Source organism: Thermobia domestica, chromosome 2 (assembly GCF_964235325.1).
Source record: "Thermobia domestica chromosome 2, izTheDome1.hap1.1, whole genome shotgun sequence".
Taxonomy (NCBI): Eukaryota; Metazoa; Arthropoda; class Insecta; order Zygentoma; family Lepismatidae; genus Thermobia; species Thermobia domestica.
This window is the reverse complement of record NC_137455.1, coordinates 287,666,560-287,690,273: the sequence shown is the minus strand read 5'-3', so window position 1 is coordinate 287,690,273 and position 23,714 is coordinate 287,666,560. Positions and strand designations below refer to the sequence as shown.

The following is a 23,714-nucleotide window of genomic DNA, read 5'->3' as shown; positions in this document are numbered from 1 at the left end:
TCCGCTACGTAGAATTTATAATATCTTAATTAAGATATTAATAAATTAAGATATTATTCGTATTTATAGATTTTTACAAATTGAAATAGAACAAGCAAATCTATAGTAAAGTAAGACGTTATTTGCAACAAAATTTGTTGTTAAGCGTAGCTATGTCAGTAGTCTGGTATATGGACATAGATGTGTTTTTAGTACTTCGTTTGGGTGTTTCCTAATTAAGGAATTGTTACTAGTATCAACAAGTATTTCATAATCATTTATTCTTTTCTTAGTTGGGGACGAAAGTTGAATGTTAATAGTCATATAATCTTGCTTCTAACGAACTTTAAATCGGATTCACCTATCTCGACCTGTCATTATATATATTTTGTACGGGAACATAAATTTATCTAAAAAATGTTAACACTTTCTTAGTTGATATAATCATTCATCCTTGGTAACACAGGAATAACCATTACTCGAGAAGATGAAGGAGAAAAATACGTACTTGAAACAATTCTATCTTGATTAATACATTCAATATTATGCTCAAGTACGAGGCAAATAAATGCTAATTAAAACCTCATTTGCAGCTTAGAAGCAGCAATTCGCATTGAGGTATTATTCGATTCAATTCGATTCAACGCTGCGTCCCAAATATAACTTATCATCATCTACTACGAAATGCAACACGTTGATAATATTATTGTAATAGTTGGCTCACCTTACCAAGGGAGATTAGAGAGATTTAAATGAGCAAAAAACCAAATACATCTATAACCTCTCCCTTTCAATCGTCAACTAACAAAATACGGTGGACGTGAGTGAAGTTAGTTAAAACCGAAATAAAGAGTGTAATATATTCAAACGCATTACAACTTTATAGTCCACTTTTAAATATTTTATAATAAATCCATATTAATGTGTATTATAGAAAAGACTTGGGTGGTTCGTGCTGACTTATTGAGTCATCGGTCAATATTCCCAGTAATCGACTCCGTATCTGATTGGGATACATCGAGTTCTCTTGAATTAAGTTCTGTATTTTTGTTTTTAATGAGCAAAGCAAGAACTTTCTCTATTGGTATTACGTAGCAGAAGGTGCTCCTACAATATGTATAAACTAGATATGGTCTTATTTGGTTGCATGTGTTTATGTTACAGCTGGTTCTCGCCGCCCTAGTATCTCGTCAATTCATAGCAGTGGGTCGGGGCGTAGTTATAGCCTTCGTCGCTTCGAGAAAGAGCAAGAACAGCGTCTCATGCACCAAAGACTACGAGCAGCCAATAGCCTTCCCGTCGATAGAGGACCTTCACCGTCTCCCTCGCCACGCACTCCTGTTTCCACAGATGAACTGCTTCCTGTACTCTGTGAGGTGAAAGAGGTACGTATTTTAAACACGTTTTCACGAACTTAGTGAGCACGTGTTTAGAAAAGTGTTTCTGCTGAATAGTGAACAAAGTTGTGTACTGAGATTACTTTCTGTATATTTTCTTCTCAAGAAATATTTACTAAAACACAATTTCCTTCTTATATTACGACCTATATTATTGCTAGTTAAAAGTACAATTCATCCTAATTCCAACAGTATCTTCCTTTTTACCTACTTTCGAGCGACGAAAGGAAAGAAGAAAGTATGGTCGTCGTGGAAAAAAAAAATCGAATTTGAGATTGCAAGAGATGTATACGTTTCATAGGCTATAAATATCGAGAAGGTGATTTTGCGACATCTGTCTGTTAGTCCGTTCGTCCTGATGTACACTCACCTAGAGACCATATATCAATCAACGTATCTCAACCAAATTTTAAACTTAAGGGTTTTATATGAACTTCCAGATGGTTTCGAATTTTCTTACTACTCCTAAAAATAATGGTATTTACTTAAGGGTAAAAATAAAACATTCCATTTTCTCAAAAATAACTCAAACGATTTTGTGTACATTTCATAAATCAATTTCCCAAAATCAACCCCATCGCGTAGCATAAGTCATTTCTCTGTGAGAAATTCAAAAGGAATAGTTTATCCTTGCGGTGGGTTTTCTTTCAGACAATTATCTCAAAAACCACTCGAGCTATTTTATTCATATTTCATAAATAAATATTTCATTAATAACCTGACAATACGGCATAACTCATTTATTCTGAAAAAAGCGTGAAGGGTAGTTTATGCTTGGGAGTGATTTGTTTCGGACGATTTTGGCTCACAAGGGAACATCTTATATTGATAGTAGCATTGCCCAATCAAACAATGTGCAATCGATAGAAGAGTGAAATTCAAAGTTTTGAGATAGAAAAGTTTTACGGGCCGACACCCAGAAACAGGAGATATACACAGGAAAGAAGCATCTAGAATCATGTGAAGATAGCAATGTAAAAGATACACTCACACAGAAAGAACTTCAAAATGATTAAAGTAATCAAAATGACATTTACGCAACAGTATAGTAAGCAAACATTGTACCCATAGACATGCTCAATAACATCATATGTAATGTAGTGTTGCCAACGGAGCACAAAAAGTTTTGTTAAATAGCACGGAACACAAATTCTAACATCTAGCAAATCTAATTATGAGTAGAACCATACCTGATAAGTCTTGATACACAGTGTTGCCAACGTTTGAAGATAGACCTATATGAATTCCTATATGAACCTTGCAAGTAGAAAAGTATATACAGTACATGATTCGAACTAGTTGAAACCAAAATATGAGACAACAAACAGGAATATAATCGTTGAAGTGTAAAAATAACTTGGATGACCAAGTGGTCCGTAGCCTCGCTGCTGGTGCACATGTTCGATTTCCGATTGGATCGTTCTGCAACATAGTAGTAGTTGGAATCCTACATTAAGCTAGATGCGGGGTCTGATCTAGGGGGATCAATTCGGGGCATTTGCCCAGGGGCGCAGCTGGTTGAGAGTACGTAGAGGGCGCCATTTCGAGACAAACTTGGGAGGAAGGGGCTGATATACGTCTTTGCAACACTACAAAACTGAGTACCAATAATGTGTGAGGTGATACAATATTACATGCATCAGAAAAGTAAGCCTGCTATTCAATTGTCAATCCAAGCGCATGCATCATTTCAGTTTTGTGTGTTAGTTTTGATACTATTCTGATTTTCCACTTGGGCAAAACTGCTTTGTCCATTATTTTCGTATTTCAGTTATTATATTATGGCTTGTGGTCTCATATTTTGGTTTAGCAAGTTCGAATCGTGTACTGTATGCACTTTTCTACATCCAAGGTTCATATAGGAATTCATAAAGGCCTATCTTCAAACGTTAGCAACACTGTACATCAAGACTTCATAGAGGTATGCTTCTAGTCATAATTAAATCTTCTAGATGTTATAATTTGTGTCCCGTGCTATTTAACAAAATTTCATTCTGTGCTCAGTTAGCAACACTGCATTACATATGATGTGAAGGGTTGTGAGGCAAGAACATGGTAAGAAATTAGAGGTTTTCTGCTGCACAATTCATTTTAAAAGTTGGAAAGCTGATTTTTCACAGAATACTATACATGAAGGATTGAAATAATTGTATCAAATCAAAATAGCGAATTTCTAATTTTGTATGCTGCAGTGTGGGTTACCATGTTTTAACATTTAAGCCATAATTGATACAAACATTATTTTCTGAAGCATGTGTATTTAGTTTGCGTCATGGCTTAAATTTCGTATTGGATTTTCATATCAGGAAACAATATTTCTTGGCTTATAAATACAAAACATGAGTATTGTAGGAATGTACCTAACAAAATAAAGAAAACTCGAGTGAGTGGAGTTTTAATTCAGCTAATGCAAGTATTACAAACTTTGTGAAAAGCCTTATTATTTAAAGAAATCGATTCTAAATTAAGAAGAAAATCCTAATTTATAGCCTATATAAAACTAGCCAAAGACTAGTCCTAGCTATATATAAAAGTACACGATCTGACATAAATCTAATATAAAAACGAATTGTTTTCACAATATCCAAACAGAAGTTTACACAAAAAATGAATTATTGAGTATATTGCTTTTACTCCGTGACGTGTGGGTCCTCCTCTGTATCATCAAGTTTTTCTATGCCAATTTGATACACACGTTAGAATATGAATATTGAAGCTATTTCCGTTTTTCACCGCAGAGAGCCATTTCTAACCTAACCTAACCCAACCCAAACAGTAGCCCAGTTTCACTCCGCCAGTCCTCAGTATTTCTCACAATTAGGTTTGTTTTCTACATCAAACGAAAACTATAGTTACTTAGGATTCGAAAAATGGGATGTAGACCCTTGTACTTCATAAAAGAAACCACTATTAATAAAAGAAAACAAGTCGGGCAACGTAACAAGAATAATTCTTTCGGTTTCTGAAGTACAAAGGTCACATGTTCACTTGTTTGCAAAAGTTACAAAATCTTGCTGGACCAGCCACAATCCGACATGAATTTCCAACAACACAGTGCCGAAAATTAAAAATTTGTTGGTTATCATGTTCTTGTCTCACACCCTTCATGTTATTGAGCATGTCTGTGGGTACAATGTTTGCTGACTATAATGTTGTGTAAATGTCATTTTGAAGTTCCTTCTGTCAGTGTATCTTTTACACTGCTATCATTACATGATTTTAGATCCTTCTTTCCTCTGTATCTTCTGTTTCTGGGTGTTGGTCCGTAAAACTTTGAATTTCTCAGTTTTCCTCACTCCTTTATCGATTGTGCGCTGTTTGATTGGGCAATGCTACTATCAATATAAGATGTTCCCTTGTCAGTGATTTTCTTCATATTTCATAAATAAATATTTCGTTAATAACCTGACATTATAGTATAACTCATTTGTGCTGAAAAAATCTACGAGGAGTAGTTTATTTCTGGGTGTTAGTTTTATTCAGACAATTTTCTCAAAAAAAGAAAAAAAAAACTACTCAGGCAATTTTCTTCATATTTCATAAATAGTTCATTAATATTCTGATAGCATTCCATAACTCATTTGTTCTCAAAATAGACGAGAGGTAGTTTAGAGTGGAGACTCTTTAGAGTTGGAGTGAGTCTTTCGGACGATTTTCTTTTTTTTTTTTAAAAAAAAAAAAAAAAAAAAGCTCAAGGCATTTTCTTCATATTTCATAAATACGTTTTTCATTATTATTCTTATAATGTTGCTTAAATCATTTCTATAAGAATACCCACATGGGGTAGTTTACTCTTAGGGTAGTTTATTTATTTATTTGTTTGTTTTTACAATTTTGTAAAATATCAATCGTGTGACTTCGTTATTATTTTATAAACAAATGTTTCATTAATAACCCTAATATATGGCATAAGTTATTTCTTATTTAAAAAATCTACCACAAATCAAAAGGGGTAGTTTGTTCGTATTTCACAAGAAAAAGTTTTATTAATGATTGCAGTACAACAATTTATTTTAAGGAATTGGAACGAGAACGTTTAGTGCAGTGACACGTACTTTTTATTTGTAGTCCTATTCTTTAGGACAGAATACATTTTGTCAATTTATGTATGTTTAGAGCTTCTCCATTTACATACTTCAAGCTGCATTTTAAGTAACAGATTATCTTAAATATAATCTAAAGTAAACTTGTATGTATTCAAGCTTATGTAAATATTAATGAAAATTGCATTTCGTATAGGATGGCCTCAATGCTCCACAACCGCAGCCCACAACTTCGAAATCCGTCGGCGAGGGAAGTAGCAGTAGCAGCAGTGTTGGCCGCTATCAGACCGACAACGCAGCACCTGGTACCTCTGGCTCTGTTTCTCGTTGATCATTGTTTATCCCTTTATCCTTTTCCCTTGGTTTCACTCCATTCATGGCTTTCAGAGCGGTCATGCTGATGTGAGCACTAGCTGGAGGAACAGTCAACGACCTACTGCTAGACGTCCTCAGCCTGGGCTATTCAGTAGTGCATCTACACACACAATCAAGGAAAATGTGAAAAGTTGTGTAGAAGAAGGAAGTTCTTAGTGTGTACGGTTTACATTGACATGATTGAGAATATCTACGCTTACGTGGACTTGGTGGTGAGAGACGTGAGGCTGAAACAGATGCGTGCATAATGTCATAAGAGATACAGAAATTGATTTTCAATAATCAGATACCTTCTACTTTATCTTAAAATTAAACATTTATTATTCTGAAGATTATCAACCATGATAATTTAGAAGACTCACCAAAGACAAGATAAAGTAATTCTCTATACACACATGTATTTTTAGAAAATATAAATTTATTACAAATTTTAAGAATATTATTTTTCAGCTCTATAACCCGGGAAATTACATTAAATATTTAATTTTGTATTAATAAAACATTGAAATGTTATGTTGCTACTAACTAAAGTAGCCACGGAACTTTAAAATTTATATACTTTAAATGAATGATCAAAGTAAAAACATAAGAACTTTAGTCATACTTCAATAATATTCTTAATATTATTATCACTTTGATTTATTATTATTGAATTGAGGCTAGAAAACTACACTTTGCTTTGAGAAACTACAGAATGATCATTACTAAATTCTTAATTTTTATGTTCGAGAGATACGTAATGTTTTTAATACTTGAGACGCTTCTATTAATAGTATCATAAAATTTAACGTTTATTGTAACAGAAGTTTAATTTAGTGTAATTTTCGCAAATACAGAGCGAGATGAATAATTTTAATAAGATAACTTATAATATCACGTTTACACAGTACCCTTCGTACTTTCTTTAGTTATATAAAAGCTTCGTCAAAATAAAAAACACTTAACTCCTAAATATTTATTATTATAATTTACTTAGAAAAAATATTAGTTAAAAAATTAAGTTAGTTATGTATAAAGCTGAACAGAACATACTTAGTTCAAACGTTACAGTTTGAATTAATTAAGATATATAAAGGTTGTAAGTATAGTACCTATGGATATACTCCTATTAAGATTATTGAATAATATTGATAGTGAATTAGGCTTTTGGACAAAGTTACAAAATAATTCACTGCAACTGACATTGTGCATGCATCCCAATACTTGACCACGGTAACTTGCAAATAGTTACCAATAAACTAAAAACATTATTAAGAACACTTGTTGGGCAATGTTGTGAAAACAATGAATATACCTGGTAAATTTTATTACAAGTTAAAGTGATAGAATTTTGCGAAATGAAATTCTCGAATCGAATTAGGAATGGAATTAGTTCGTTTTACTATAAACAGAAAGAGATTTTGTATATGAAATCATACTGTGTATTACACCGTTACTGTTTTGCCTATATGCACGTTATATGAAAGAAGACATTTTGTGAAATAAGTGCATATAACACATAAATCGACTTCCTGTGCGTGTATCTTTATTTATTTACAGTTTGCTCGTGGGAAGATAAAAAATACCTAATTACACACAAGTTTGTAAGATCAACTTTGTGAAGTGATATTTCTACATAGTAGACAAAGGATGAACATGAACGAAATAATGAAAGCATTGGTTGCTGCATTTGAACTCCTTATGTTCAACTATTTGCGTTGCCTTTTTTCAATGTGTGTACGTGACATATGCATAATACCAATTACAACATTGTTGTTCTGTATTGTTCCAAGCCTTTCAATCAATTTTGCGATAAGGAAATAAATGAAAGATTAAGAAGGAAACTACAAACACATAGTATAAATATATGAGTGAAATGTGCATCAAAGCTAATGCAATATAAGTTCTAAAAGAGTAAATTATTAAAGAATTTCGTTACTGTCTATTTGTAAAGCCGGTACAAATCTCATTTGAAACTGTATAGAACTGTACTTGCCGAAACCAATTACCGGTACTAACTGATAGTGTCTTGCCTAAGTACATATAATTAATCTACAAGTAATCCTTATGCGTAAGAATTATTTGACAGAAAGCCACTAGACTACTATCGTTACATTGTTTCGTTGACTGGTGACGAAATGTATACAAGTGTATATTAATTTGTAGCTATATTATTCCGGGTCTGAGTTTAAATTATGAAATTGTTCGACTATTGAAATAAACAAACGAAAAGTATATCTTAATCGTAAGTCAACAGTATGAGAAAAATTTGTCATTTACAGTATAAAGAAAATTCTACTGACACACAGTGCTAAAATATTGTGAGCTACAATCATGTTCAATACATGAACATCTACTTGTTTCCAAAATCCTTTTATACTTTTCTCTCTAGATTGATTGACAGGAAATAAAGACATACATACTTCGTTTTTCTGAAACTCTTTTCCTGGCCTATGTGCATTCTAACGAGCTACCTGCAAACGGAATTAACATGTTTTTAAAAGAAAGACGTCTATTTAATCTACTGAATATCCCTATAGATGATTCTCTATTGACAAAGAAATTTAGACAGATGAGAAGAAAAAACTTTTATTCAGAATTAAAATGCCAGCTTCTGTCTAATTTGGTATCAGTTTTAACACAATTTTTCAAAGTTTATAGTTTCGCAATATTCTTTTTTTAAAATACTGATCTTACATTTCATGGGTGTGGTCGAATTGTTTATTCTTAGAAAATTTCCTTGAGATACCATTTCAACATGAGTTTATATTATGACTGTGCAGTTTTATAATACAGGTCTACTATAAATGATTCAATCGTTTTCAAAAAGCTATATTTTCAAAAGTGTTACACATACAAACATGAGAGATATATGAAAATAACCACAAACTCACCAGGTTTTCTGCAGCCTCTACAAATATTCTATATGTGTCCCTTTGATCACACGACACACATTGCACTGCTATAACAATCATTTAGCATATTCCAACATTCAAACACTCATTTCTCGCTTTATCTCCATTTTGGATAGGTATTAAACTCGTGCTGCCACCTAGAGTCGCCTGGAATACACAATAGAAACTTGCTGAGTTCGCGGTTACTCTCACTTATCTCTCATGCTTGTACATGTAAAATATAGCCCTTTGAAAACGAATAAATCATTTATAATAGTCGTGTACGTTCGGTGCAGTTATTACGTGAAAATTTAATGATATGCTTTTGAATCAATACTGTCAAACATGTTTATTTATGAGAAAATCTATTTAAATAAAAGAGAAATTTTAAAAGAACGAAGCTTTAGTCATTTCTTAATGGTTTTCAAACAAATGACATAATTTAGGGGATATATTTCAGTGACATGTGAATTTTAAAACATATACTTTGTGCTTTGTCTGTGTACTGTGTTAAAGTAAACGTATCACATAACTAAATTATGAACTTGACTTTCCTAGTCATGAACTGAAAATACTTACGTTAGATCTGAAAAATGAAACTTTCAAAGTTCATCTATTAGGAATATGGAGAAGGAACGGCAAAATTCGTAAATTATATATAAACAGTCCCTGGTTTCGAAGGGCTATAACTTTAAAATCGAAAGGTCTATACTGCACATTTTTACAGTATTTACATTTTAAAAACTCTGAAAGCTTTTTTGTGATTTTGATTAGAATCACGACCACTCAGTGTGCATTCTACCTTTACGCGGCAAACACCGAGACGGTAATCGAGCTCCAACCACAAATCATGAGGCGCATGCGGTGTGATGCAGTTAAGAGCTGTAGAGATACGTTCTTGAAAATTATTTAGGGTTTTGGAAAGTGTAGATACATAAACTTTGCCCTTTACAAAGCCTCAATGGTAAAAATCACACGGTTAATATAAGTCCAATGATCGTGGCATTCACTTGCAAAATTGATCATTGGATCCAACTTGTTCTATCCATTGGTTTGGCAGTTGTCGTTCAGAAAGCTGCATACTGTCGTTCATAAAGCTGCAAGAAGATTGATGCTAGTGTGAAGACTATCTCGTTGAAGAATGTAGTTGCCTCCTTCCACAGTAAGTTGAGGAATTAACCAGTCACGTAGCATTCTAAACTAGCTTTCACTTGTGATTGTTCATTCCTCAAAGAAGAACAGACTATGTACTCGACGCTCTGATATCGCAATTTCTCTGGGCACATCACAAATGCATCCTGTCTCAACAAATATTTTATGCCACTTCACAGTGGATTTGGGTATAGGTGGATCAACATAAACTTCAATTTAAATGTATTGTCATAATACTGGTTGTGTTGACAAGTCTTAGCACGCACCAGCTTCCTTGCTGCGGGGTAAACTCCAGTTTCGATATCACTGCCCTCTAACTGTCTAAGTCCTGGAAAGAAAGATATGAAAATATTTTGAGTTAATTGAGCTTCCAACAAAATGTCTTCAAAATATTTCAATAATTATTAATTATATGACCTTTTTAAATCTGGGACTGTTTTTTGCTCACTCTGTATATATCATGGAAAAAGTAAAATGTTTATAAACAATAAAAATTAGGATACTAAACCAAAGAAATTATGGCAGTCAAATTCAAGAATTGTGACATTGAAATAATAAGTACAATAGTATCACGATTATACTATCTGTGAAATCGCTACAAGAAAGTATTTTCATTAAAAAGAACAAGAAATAAACCACCTATAACTTGTAAGATGTGTTTATAAAATATACTGTACTGTAGATTATTTGTAAAATCATTTGCAATTATATCGGTCTTGTCACAATATATAGACGATTAATAATGGAAACGTATAACACTTTCTATATTAAGACTGGCCTTTAAATTATGTTGCGTACTTTCCAGGTTTCAAAAGATTGAAGACAATATTAAATTTTACAACTATGTATCCTAGTTACAAAATGCTAAAATACTATATTACCCCACAAATCACATGACGTTACAATTACCTTCCAGTTGTAACACTTAGCAAAAAATATTCAAAACAAAATTACTATTTTAGTTTATAATGTTTCACAAGTGTCAAAGCAAAATTATGACGTAAACATTTAATATTTTAATTTTTGAGATCATTTTACAGTATAAAAAAACTATATATTTGACGAAGTTCTTTAAAGTGTCTTTTATGGAAACACACAAATCTTCCCCAATATCATAATTGTGGTGTCACGATGAATCCAAATAGCATATATTTTTGTTGTAAATAGTATCATATTCTTTTGAGAAAATATTGTTCGAGTTTCTCATAAACATTTCAAAAAGATAGTAAAATGATACAGAATAAAACGAAAAATATGTTAATGTAAACAAGATCGTGAAGAAAAATTTGGAAAATAATATTTCGCAAATGTATATTTAACAATCAAAACAAAATACTTAAAATGACCAAATATTGGACATGGTCCGAGTAAATATTATCCTCTTATATTTCAGGTGCCACGATGGTTCAGTGCTAGAGTGTTCACTCTCACTAAGATCTTTGGTTCAACCCCAGCTCCCGCCAAATGGGCTTTATGGTGGACAAACACTAATGGTTGCGATTTTGACGGTACTTCCGTTTCCTCTTTCTTTACTCCACCATTTCGTCCATTATCATCACAATATATAACCATGAAATAACTTTTAAGAAAAGCGTTTTCTCAACATTGAATAGTAAACCATCAATAATAAATTCATCAGAAAAATATCCCTCCCATTTTACTGTCGGAATTTAAGCATCTTCGATGTTCGTCTTTGAAAAGGAAAATGAAATGAAATCTTTGAGTTTTACGTTCCACGGTTATGCCGGTTAGGCTAAAGGAGACGGTGATGATAAGTAATGAATGAAATTGCGGAATGAAGAGTGGGAAGAAACGGGAGAACCCCGAGAAAACCCACGCACGCGGTGTTTGTCCACCACAAGGTTCACTTGGCGGAGGCTGGGATCGAACCCGGGACCCCAAGCACCAGAGGTGAACGCTCTACCGCTGAGCCACCGCGGCCCCGATGTTCGTCTTTAATTACTATCTCTCACTCTCGCTATCTATCTAGGTACTTTTCCTGCTTGCATGTTTCAAGTATTGATTTCCAGCTTTAGTTGTTTGGGTTGATTAGATTCTCAGTTTCATCATTTGGGATTTCTCTCTTTCCTCGACCTTTGACATTCGCTAGCCTAGGAGTATCATCATTAATACTAAGATGACCCGTGTTTATATTTAGAAGGATTAATTAGTATTTGTTAGCGGACAGTATTTTATCTTTCTCAAACAACACGCAACGTCTACAACGGATAAAGTTTTCTGTGAGCACAGTTGCTAATATCGCTTTTCGTTTCTTGCTCATTAACGACCAATTAAATAAGCGCTAATGATCATTAGTATTCGCGATAGAAAACTGATTATGTGAATATTTCTTTATTGGAAGTTATTTCATGTAGAATAGCAGAATTAGAAGCATATGATGCTAAGTTCTTCCTCATTCAAGTTCACATAATTGCTGACTTATGAAGTAGTCAATAATTCTGGAAAGACAATCATTTCAAAGTTATTTAGCATTTTAAAGTTTTATGAACTTCAGATAGTAACCCACTACTAATGTACTCTTGTACCACAATTTACTGATTGCTGATTTATACACTATTGATCATACATTTGAATCATATAGGTCAGAAATCATATTTAAGCTGCAGTCCAAGAAAAATAATTAGCTGAGTCATTTCCTTATAACTTATATTATTGGTCCTAGTTTCTTTCATTAACAAAATAAGAAGTTTTATAAGAACATAATAAACAAAATAACACCATAATAAAATAAATACAAGGATAAAATAGTGGGACACTTATGCTGATAAATAAGCGGGGACTCATTTACATTTGGTTTTACAGTACATATTTGTAAATACATAAGGTATGGTCATTACGTAAAAATACGACTCAAACTAACACGAAGTAAAACAAAATTCTACTTAAAGAAATCTCAAATAATCGTATCTTCATATGTAATGATTTCTCCCTTTTTTGGAATCTTAAGATATTTATTATTTCAACAGTTACGTAGATCGTTCTCATGCATTAGTATCTTTGTGAATACACATTGATGAATCAAAAGAATAAATTTCTTTTATAGCTAACATACCCCATTTTTATCCTAATATTTCCTCTAATTCAGTTTCACTTATATTGCATAGTTTGTAAAACAGACACACACCACCGATTAAGTTAGTTATTTTCTTTCTAAATACTGTACTTATTATATCAGTTACATTTGTAAGTTTGTAGGTGTAGTTTTATTGTATGGAAAAGAGTTTTTCAGGTTTGGCAAAAAAAATTAAATGGCATTATATGTTGAAGAATCAGGCATCAAAGTTTTATAACATTTTAACGGTTAGAGGATATTTAAATAATAATTGAAATGAATACATCTGTAAATGTATATCAAATTGTAATTAAATGCAATTATTAACACACAATAACTTGCTTTTAGAGGAAGACTATTTGACCTTTATAAGGTTTCGACATCACTACAATAAAAGTATCTGTCTCATTTTTGAATTAATAATCAACTTCCATTGAATCAGTAGTTTTGAAAAGGTAATGAGTCAGAAAAGTAAGTTTATGAGAACTTCAAAGAAGAGTGTTTAATTTTTCTGTGTGAGAAAGTACAGTTTTCTTGTCATCATATAACGTGAACAAGATGTGAGCAACTGGTGTTGCAAAATAAATAAATGTAAAAAAATTGGACTAAAGCAAAATCGTCATTTTCTGACTCATGGCCTTTACAAAACTACTGATTCAATTATATACTTAACTTACATCTCCTCTTTCTTGATGTTTTCAATTTATGAACTGATATAATTAATTTAATTCATAAACTGAAAGCATCAAGACGATTGGTGACTCACATTGAAAGAAACAAGATTGGTGATTTACTATAAATGAATCAATCTGGTAAACATTTGTACACAAGGACTCTATAAAAGATCAACAACCTTTATTGGGACGATTAGTTAATCTTATGCTTCAGAACTTTGTGTTGTTCTTGTTCAATTCTAACAAGATATAGAGACACATGTATTGATCTTGTGAGAAGTACTTTCACGGAGTATATAAGATTTATACTCCAGATTTTTCGGTATATGAGATATCCTTATTCAATGGCACTGATTTAATGAACTGTGTGACAATTTTATGATCTAATCTAGAGCGCACGAATACAAGTTGATTTATATGAAACTCAATAGAAACAAACGAATTGAAATACAGTACTGTATAATATCAACAGATAGTATTAAGAGCTTCTACTAAACAGCAATACTGTGCTCTTATGTACGAATTACGCTGTGCAATGTATTCTATTGTAAATGTTAATGCAAACATAACTATTACTTTTAAAGATTGGAAACTGTATGGGATATGACTGCAGTTAAATGTGAGTATACTGCAGTAAAATAAAGAAATCAGATACAAGAATAAGTAATTTAAAATATGATGAACAAGTTCACACTAGGGAGTAAGAAAGAAAATTAATTTGATTAGGCATATGTTTTCTTATTACAGAAGTATATATTTATAAAGCCAATGTAAACAAAAGCTTTTAATAAACAACAAAATGCATACATGTAATAACGTATAAAACGACGTAATAAACATTTTTATTGAAAGTGGCAACTAATAAATGCTAGCCTTATAACTGCCTGATGTTAGCTTCCATGTTCTTATGTCACTGATAATGTAAGGAAGCAAATGAATTTGTGGACACAAACTGTACGAAAATAATTGTTGCTATTTTTGTGGTTAATCTTACTGGATTAATTTTATTTACGTCTACAATATACAATATATTTTTTTCTTTTTGAACGAAAAGTAATTTTTGTATTACACCAATGGTTATGAAATGTATTATAATAAACCTATTTTTTAACAGATTGAAGAAGAAAATAACTAAATGTACACAAAACAAATATTTTAAAAAATCAGTATTTTTCCCAAGCGGTGTACATACTTTTAAGAAGATTTGATTTCTAATTGCATTGATGGTTCACCTAACAAACAAATCAACTTGAAAATTGTCTTGATTGAGGCTACCTCTATGTGTCGTGTATTCATATACATATATGTTAGGTACATTTTATATGCAACACTCAATATTGTACTTGTGTGGTTTTGAAAGAGAGAGAGACGTTTAATTTTTTGTAATTTCCTTTTTCTAATAATTGAATGTTGGAAATCTCGTATTTTTCTATAATAAATGAGAATATATAATTAACTTCATACTGACTGTGAAACACCGTTGGGTGGAAACGTAAAATATTTATATGATAACTACATTAAATGTAAAATTCTGAAGCAACACTGCAAACTTTAACATTACTTAATCCATTTTATTGCAATTAAAATTCATTCTTACATTTCTTGATTTGCCTTTCAAGTTGGTTATATCGAATTTTATCAAATTGATGAATACTATAGTTGCATTTGTATGTGTTCAAGCGCTACAGTAATTGGTTTGTATATTTTGCAGTATTTCTTTCAATTAATATAGCACAATATTGGTTCTGAATTTGTATCTAGTTATTCAACACATCTAAAAGTTAGGATGAAATCAAGTTAAAATGTAATTAAGTCAAGTTCAGATGCACTTGAAAGTAATTCAAATAACTTTGTATTCGAGTTAAATATAAGCTTAAATCCAACAGTTGACCTTGGTTACACAATTTTATGCATTCCTTATGTAATATTCTATTTCTTAATCAGTTTGGTTCATGTGATCTGATCACAACTCTTTGAAGGAAACACATACTACACTTACAAATTTAAATAATTGTTGTATTTCTTTGTTTTTGCTAAAAATCCATTGGTTCAATATTTAAATTAACTTGTTTTAGTGAAATGAATTTGCATTTCTAGAATTTATCATATATAATAATATAACAGAAATTTTATATTATTTTTCAAATCAACGTTTATTAAGAATGAATATTTTAGTTGCAGTGCAATTATTAGTATAAGTCAAATCCAAGTAAGCTTAATGTACAGTTTTGCTCAAAATATCTTGCAGCTAACTAATATTTGAAATGATTTGTACTTTTATATACGGTAAAGACAAAGTAAGGCGAGCAAATGCAAATTTCCTTTACCGCTTAAGATCCTTATTCAGATCTAAACGAAAATATCAAACTATGAAATGAATGTCGTAACATGGCTTTTTAAAGAGATGAGCTAGCCAGGTTTTTCGAACAAGGCTGTACAAGAGTATTCTATTTCATGTATTTAATACATAATGAACTCAGAAAGTGACAATCTCATAAATTTATTACAAGTACTGATTTCTTGTTCGATAAAATTAATTTTGCAACTTCAATATGTAACATCTTGACAAGTATATCAGAGCATACACCATAGTTACTTTCATGACAAACATAAAATTCAAATTGTTGACATTAAAGTTCTTGTACAGTAGTATTTCGTTAGATATAAAAGTTAATAATTTTCTAACATATTATCAAATCAATTAATGTATGTCAATAACTTTCCCAAAAATATACTATTTTTCAATTTCACTGTTACCTGACATTAGCAACAACTAGTACTAAAAGAGTTCTAAAATTGTAAATAGAATTATGTAAAATTTTTAATAGAGAAGAAAAACCGCATTATCTCCATATATTTATACGGTTAACTTGTATTATTTAAAAGTTACATAAATCATTTTGGAAATAAGAACGTACCATCATACTGAAAAAAGTGATCCCAATAAACTACATTTTCAATTGTATGCAGACTACTTGAATAATTATGTTTGAAGGATGTTAATATTCTAATAGGAAAGAATGGATGGATAATTTCTAAGTAGATACGAGCCTCGTATAACTTCCCTATACGAAAGAGTGCTAAAATTTTCAAAGATGTGAGTGACCACTTAATTTTATACATAGGTAAATGCACATTTATCTATACTATTTTAATTTTTCTTGATTACTTATCAAGATTGGTATTAAAACTAAAAACTATTGAATTATAAAGTACCTTTCTCTATTGAGAGGTTTATTTTGCTAATGGAAAATAAAACTATGAGAATAAGGTTCAATACTAATCAATGTACAGTTTTAATTAGCTGAATAGCATTTAAGATTGATATACTTAATGATATAGAACATTAGATCAGTGATGGTTTCAGAAAATTTCCTCCGGGAAGATGGAAGATACGGGGATTAAAGTATTGCTGCAAAAATAATGATAGCCATTATTGATCCCGATCGGTAAAATGCCTCGGGGAAATTTCGTACATTCGTGGAGAATATCCCACGGGACAGCTCCTGACACCATGACTGTCTTGTATGACCTGAACTGTTTCGAAGTATGATTTTCAAGGCTAGTTTCGAACTTTCATACTAGGTTCAGAAGACTTGGTAAAGTATAATGAAAATATCCTTGCTATCTGTATATTTAAATTCTCAGATTTACTAATGATCTATGCAGTTCAAGTAATTAAACTTCAGTATGCAATATTTTTTTTTTTTGTCTTTCAAACATTCGACAGTGTAAACTAAGGTAATACATTGTGAAATTCATATACTTTTATTAATTCTCAGCACGAATAGTTAGGACTAACAGAAAACACTGGTAAGCATGGATTGGAATTAGTTGTCAATCTTAGCCTATATTGACCCAACTTGGAAAATCTATTGGCATTTTATCTTGTGCCGTATTTTGCATCATATAATTCATTGGGCCAACTGAGGTGAATCATTGGCAAACTTATTTTGGTAGGCTGTACGTACGTTGGCGAACTTTAGCTCTTGAATCCGGTGCTAATAGGTTTACCACAGTAGAAATTTTAAATATTAAGGTTTTAATTTCAGAAATACTGTTATAAAGTTCATATAACATATTTTGCTATGATGTAGAATGACAATTTTTTAATTTCCTTTAGATAATTTAATATTGTAAAAGTTTGAGTACAATAGAATTGTTTGTAATATCTGCTGCCCGGAACCTGTGTACCTATGACTAAATATTTTAATTGGTATGATTCATCAGTTATGTGAGCACCAGTCTTTGGTCGTGACTAAACTCTCTCTCTTTCTCTCCCGTCGAAGAGCTTCTTATTAAGCTACTCGACAAAGAGAATTGATTTCTCAAGACGTTTTGTAATATCTGCAATGCGATGTAAATCTCCTTTTTACTTCTGGTTTGTATGGCTCAAATGTTGTTAAATGGTTTGCTGGTTACAATAAAAAAAATAATGTTGGTTTCTATAAAAATTCTTGATTTTTATTATCCATCTAATCTAATATAAATAAAATAAAGAGTTTGTTTGTATATATATATATATATATATATATATATATATATATATATATATATATATATATATATATATATATATATATATATATGTGTGTGTGTGTGTGTGTGTGTGTGTGTGTGTGTGTATCTATGTCCTCTGCGGCCTAGTTACCAGACGAGTGGCCCGAGAGTTGCCAAAATTTGGTCATGGGTACCTTGGTCCAGGCTACAGACCAAGACGAAGCTTTTTTTTTTTTTTTTTTTTTTTACAAATGTCAAACCACGGGAGTCTCAGGGGACGTTTACCGGGACCGCCCTTTGGACCAGACAAGTTGGCCGAGAGTTACCAAATTTTGGTCACAGATACCTTGCTCCAGACCCCAGACCAAGAAGAAGCATTTAAAAAAATCGAACCAGGGGGGTCACAGGGGGGCGTTTACCTGGACATGTAAAAGTAGTAGAAAATGACCGATATTAGTGTCGAATTCATAGTTTTCGCGATCGCTGAGATCAATGGTGAAACTCTGATCGCATTAACTCCCAAATTCACCCTATTCCGCTGCGGGCCGGAGTCACCGAGTGGGATACCGAGATATGTAAACGTAATCCAAAATGACCGATATTAGTGTCAAATCCATAGTTTTCGCGGTCGCTGAGATGAATGGTGACACTTCCATTATCGATGACTTTCAAATTCGCCTACCATTGTATCCGAGCCGGGGGTCAGCAGGGGGATACCGATACATGCAAAAATAGTCCAAAATGACCTATATTAGCATCAAATCCATAGTTGTCGCGGTCGCTGAAATGAATAGTGATACTCCCACAGGCTTTGACTTCCAAATACAGCCTCCATGTGAAGAATGGGTATATTCAGCAAGTTATGCAATAAAATCAAGAGACCTTAATTTGTTGATAACTAGAAAAATACTTTATAGATCTAGGTAAAATGCCAGTTCTTCGAACGGAAAGAAAATTTTTGTGGGAAATATTTGAAAGGTATGTTTGGAAATCATTCCCTTCTAAAATAAATATTTGAATAAATGTGAAATAAGAAACCTCAGTTCGACACAAGTCATTCATAATTATAAGCAAAAATGCATTTCATACAATGTAGCCGCTAATTTATGAAGGAAATTCAACCTTCCTTCTCTCCTTAAGATAGTCTTATTCTCAATCAAGATAAGTTTCAAGAAAAGGTCGGCCTAAATGATAACTATGTTAATTATAAATTGCCCCTAGCCACCTTTAGAAACAGAATTTTCAAAACGCTGTAGCGCGTCTTTAAGTAAAGGATTTAATGTTCTATCTAACATTATAAATGCTCGTGTGATATTTAATTTTGGATATATATATCATAACTCCCATTTCTCTTAAGATATGCTCTTGGGTAAAGATGATATAGAAACCCAGCTGGACCCAAGTGCTATGCTCAAAAGTTCATTTCAAATGATTCAGTCGTTTTCCCGTGATGATGAGACACATACAATCGGTGTCAGTTTTATATATTGACAAAACGATAGGGGAATTTCTCCTTTTAAAGTGGAGTTTTTGGTATTACTGAGGTACTTGACCAGTTGTTTAATATGGATTTTATATATATATATGTTCGTTTTCCTAGGAATTGAAGTTCAATAACGTTGAAACACATATTCCATTAGCTTTAGTTAGGAGTTTAGGTGACAAATTTCACACCTTTAACTTTAAAGCATCTCACATTTGACATTTTATTAATAGATACGGAAATCTTTAATATTATTCAAATATAGAATTAGAGATAAAATTGATTATAGAAATGTTCCTCTTCAATATTTCAATATTTAAATCAGGGAAAAGTACAGTGATTTCCCACCAGTATTCGAACTTACGACTTTTTCACTACGAATTGAGCACTCTACTGCAGAGCTAAGTGCGACTTCTTCATTCTAATTCAAGAATTCCTGGAACGCTAATTAACCAGGTTTCAGGTAGCAACATACACAAACTTCTATCCGCTATCAGTTGAGTTTTCCTTTGTTTAGACACCAGTTATAACTATAAATGAGGCGCCAAATATCAAAATCCGCCACATCCATTTCGCTTAGTTTCGAGTAATCTCGCAAAACGTGCAGTGAAGCTCCATATACACGGGTACGAAGTCCCACATTTGAACTAATTTTTGGTATGAAATTTTAAGCTTTTAAACAAAATTCTGTTTGCATAGAATTCCTTTAGATCAAACATATAACAAGCGATATATAACTCAATTTCGGTATTTAAAAAAAGATTTGGCGCCTTTTGATACTAGGCGCCTCAAATGTTCAAACCTAACTATAAATTTATTTTATGCTATCTAATACAGGCTAAATGTCTGTTTGTTCACCATATCCAGGACTGTAGTCGAGGGTACACGGCGGTACACGTTGTATACCCTCTGCTTAATCTTAGTCATTAGAGTGTACCCTCTGCTTCAAAGCGTATAATACTTTCTACTTTTGTTTCATTTATACTTATTTAATCGCGTCATGACTTCAATGATAAAGTGACTATCACTTTTTTCTTTTATATTCTTAGTAAGTGTTCGAGGAAAAAATCCGTTTTTTCTAACTACCCTGCGATCACACACAGACATACAAAAGAAAAGAAAATCAGAAAGAGGGTGAAAGGCAAAGAAAGAATGGAAAGATTACGTTAGCTTTCTCGAAGTATGCGTGACTGAAATTTGGTCAATGCAAAAACTTTGTTGAACTATGATATTCATATTTCCATCACACTTCTTAACATAATTGTTGTTTTTGTTCCATGTAAGCAAAAGTTTTATCACGATAAGTTTCTTTTTCATTGTTTTCAGGAATTGCATAATGTAGACAGATCCTTAACACACCTTTTGATGCACTGAAACATCAGCAGGGTTGCCAATTCAGAGTGTAATTTATGAAAACTACGATTTCTCCCCCTTAAAGAGGCCTCATCCTATTAGTTGTGGGTGGAAATGAAAAAGCTGATTCATATTTTCCAAGCTACTTCAACTAAACAAACTGAAAATTAACGACAGAATCCATACGTATGAGTTATGATTCAATTTAAAGGTTTTGCAAAAAATAATAATAATTTACACTTTCGGTTACATCTGGCAACACCGTGTGGTTCCTAGTGTACTTCAATCGTTGCTTCTTAGTTTAAAATATATATATATAAGCAAAACTTCATTTTGGTATAACCATTATTTGTGTATCACTTCAGATTCAAAAGTTCTACTATTCCAAACTCCTGGTTGCATTTTATATTGGACACCCTGTAGATCCTATTGAACTTTTCCGCAGTCATCAATTGAACTTACTTTGGAGTATAATTTGAGACTGTTAGCAAAAAGAACTTGAGAAATGTTAATACACAGAGGAATACCATTAATAACAAGGAGAAACAAAATGGAACTTAGATTAGATTCTTGAGGAACTCCCGATAGAGTATGAACTTGAAAATTACCGGTAATGTAAAACATAGTCTGGGATTATTCAACTTAACTCTCTCCAGCTCTCTGTGAAAAGAATTATGTTAAAATCTTGGAATTTAATATTTGTATCGTTATTTGTATATTCTATGTTGTTGTTGTGTATGTTGTTGTGTATAAAGATTAAAATATACAAGAATAGCACTCGATTTCAATAATTCAAAGCGTGTTTTCATTAACTTTAATGTTTTAACTACAAAAGCCATTCGCTTTAAAACATTTACATAATACTAACTTCTTTTATCTTACATTATGATATTAAATTCCATATTTAAATCTAGAAGTACAGAATAAATTCTGGTTGTTTCTCATAGCACAGTGGGAAGGGGGGGCTTGGAATTCTTGCCCCGGGTGCTTACAACTCACGCGACGGCCCTGAAGTTAATGGTGTGTGTTCAGACTACTTTGTTCAAGTTTTCTAGGTTTCATGCTGTTATTAGTGATATTTAAGGCTTTTTCTTTAAAAAAAAAAAAAAAAAAAAAAAAACAGTGTTCCAGTGACAAGTGTGAGGTCAATTAAAAGTTTTATTGAACAAACGGCCGCAAGTAGTTTTCGGAGAAGACTTTATCAAGGTTAGTGTCAGATCTTACATTTTATCGAAGGTTTCATTATTACTGTTATTACTAGCTACTATTATTTGCATGTAATTATACAGGAATTAACCAAAACATAAAATTGTTAGTTTTAGGATGAGGAGATAGATGGATGCAAAATCACGCATTTTTGTTCTGAGAGGATATCCAAGCGGTTTGAAGGTCGATAGCTGTGATATTTCGACTGCTTAAAACCTTGTTCTCTGCTGAAGAAAACCAAACTTGTTCGATATTTTAAAACTAAGGTATGAATATTTTTAATATCACTCCAATATTAGTACGTAACTTTGAGCAATACAGAACCTACTAATTGAGAAAAAAATCATGTTTTAATGATATTATAGAGTTAAATTTGGGTATAATTTTCTTACTTCTGGCACATCGGATGCAATTTTTTCTGTTCCTTCTCGGAGTAAGTTGGTTCCTTCTCCATACCTACACCCATTTACGTTATTAATAGTGTGATTTGAATAAGGGGTGTCATAAAAAAAATAACATGAAATGCTTTTAGTCTCTAAAACAGTAATGCATCCTTTATATTTTAATTGAATTAATTAATACATGCATTTTCATTAAAAAAATGCCTTCTATGTCTTTTATGACAATCATAGATGATCACAAAACAGCGTGTATGTATCCTCTGAAAATTTTAGGACTACAGCACTGACCATACCCTACGTTTTCCCTTTTTTCCTCAAAAAATTTCTCATAATACAAGCCTTGTTACAGATACTGTTAATGAAGACAGTAGCTGGAAATTATTTATTCTAAATAAAATTATTGCAAATAAATCTGAACACAATATTGTATCTTTACATAAGCTATTAATTTTCAAGTCCTTCCCACTTGTCTAGTCACTAGCACATGCGCTTTTGTGGACGGTTTTATGCGCGTGCGGTAGTTCTGGGTTCGATTCCAAATGAAAAAGCATAAAAATTTACCTTTTTCTTCATTTATTTTTATCAATCATTGTTTTTTTTCTAAAGGGCATATCCGTGGAATGTTAAACTACAAAATGTTATTTCTATAATTTCCAATGATTTTATCGCTTCAGTCAAATTGTTCCGAACAGTTTTTGTTCGACATGTAATGTTGTTTACAAATAAAAGCACATGTTGATGTTTGTAAATAGAACTAAGTACGGGATGTTACAATATGATAATGAGCAATCATGTTTATACAAGTGGCTTGTCGCAGTTAGCGCGAATTTAAATGTGATATTTCTCTGGCTTATTCAAAAAGTCGACGTTGTTGCTTGTTTGTGGTAATTTTCCGTCTACCACTACAACTACGACAAGCCGTTTCACCAGTAAAGCGTTATCTATGTGACACACTCTGGTCAATTGTAGGTTTCATGCCGTGTCATTCTGCTGCTTACTTAGTACTTTAGCTTCAATCAATAGTGCAACACGAATAGCCGTTTGCTTCCTACATGGTGTCTACCATGCAAATCAAGTATAGGTGAATCTTTTTTAGAGAAGTCGTGTATATCACATATCATTCACTACAGACGAACTTCCTATTACCAATTTTCACTGGTGACTGAAGCAGGTATTTTATACTGAGAATTGGCGCATTCAGTGCA

The 23,714-nt window shown here is 32.2% G+C and overlaps 1 protein-coding gene across 2 annotated transcripts in view; it reads left to right on the top strand.

Moving 5' to 3' along the window:
* Positions 1–18,020, top strand: part of LOC145678552 (uncharacterized) — a 273,608-nt gene extending 255,588 nt beyond the window's left edge. For both annotated transcript variants that reach the window (XM_081748837.1, XM_081748836.1), the window contains exons 7-8: positions 1,144–1,364; positions 5,616–18,020. In XM_081748837.1, the coding sequence (XP_081604963.1) occupies positions 1,144–1,364; positions 5,616–5,750 (356 nt within the window). In that variant the 3' untranslated portion in view covers positions 5,751–18,020. The remainder of the gene's footprint in view (positions 1–1,143; positions 1,365–5,615) is intronic.
* The last annotated feature ends 5,694 nt before the right edge of the window (positions 18,021–23,714 follow it).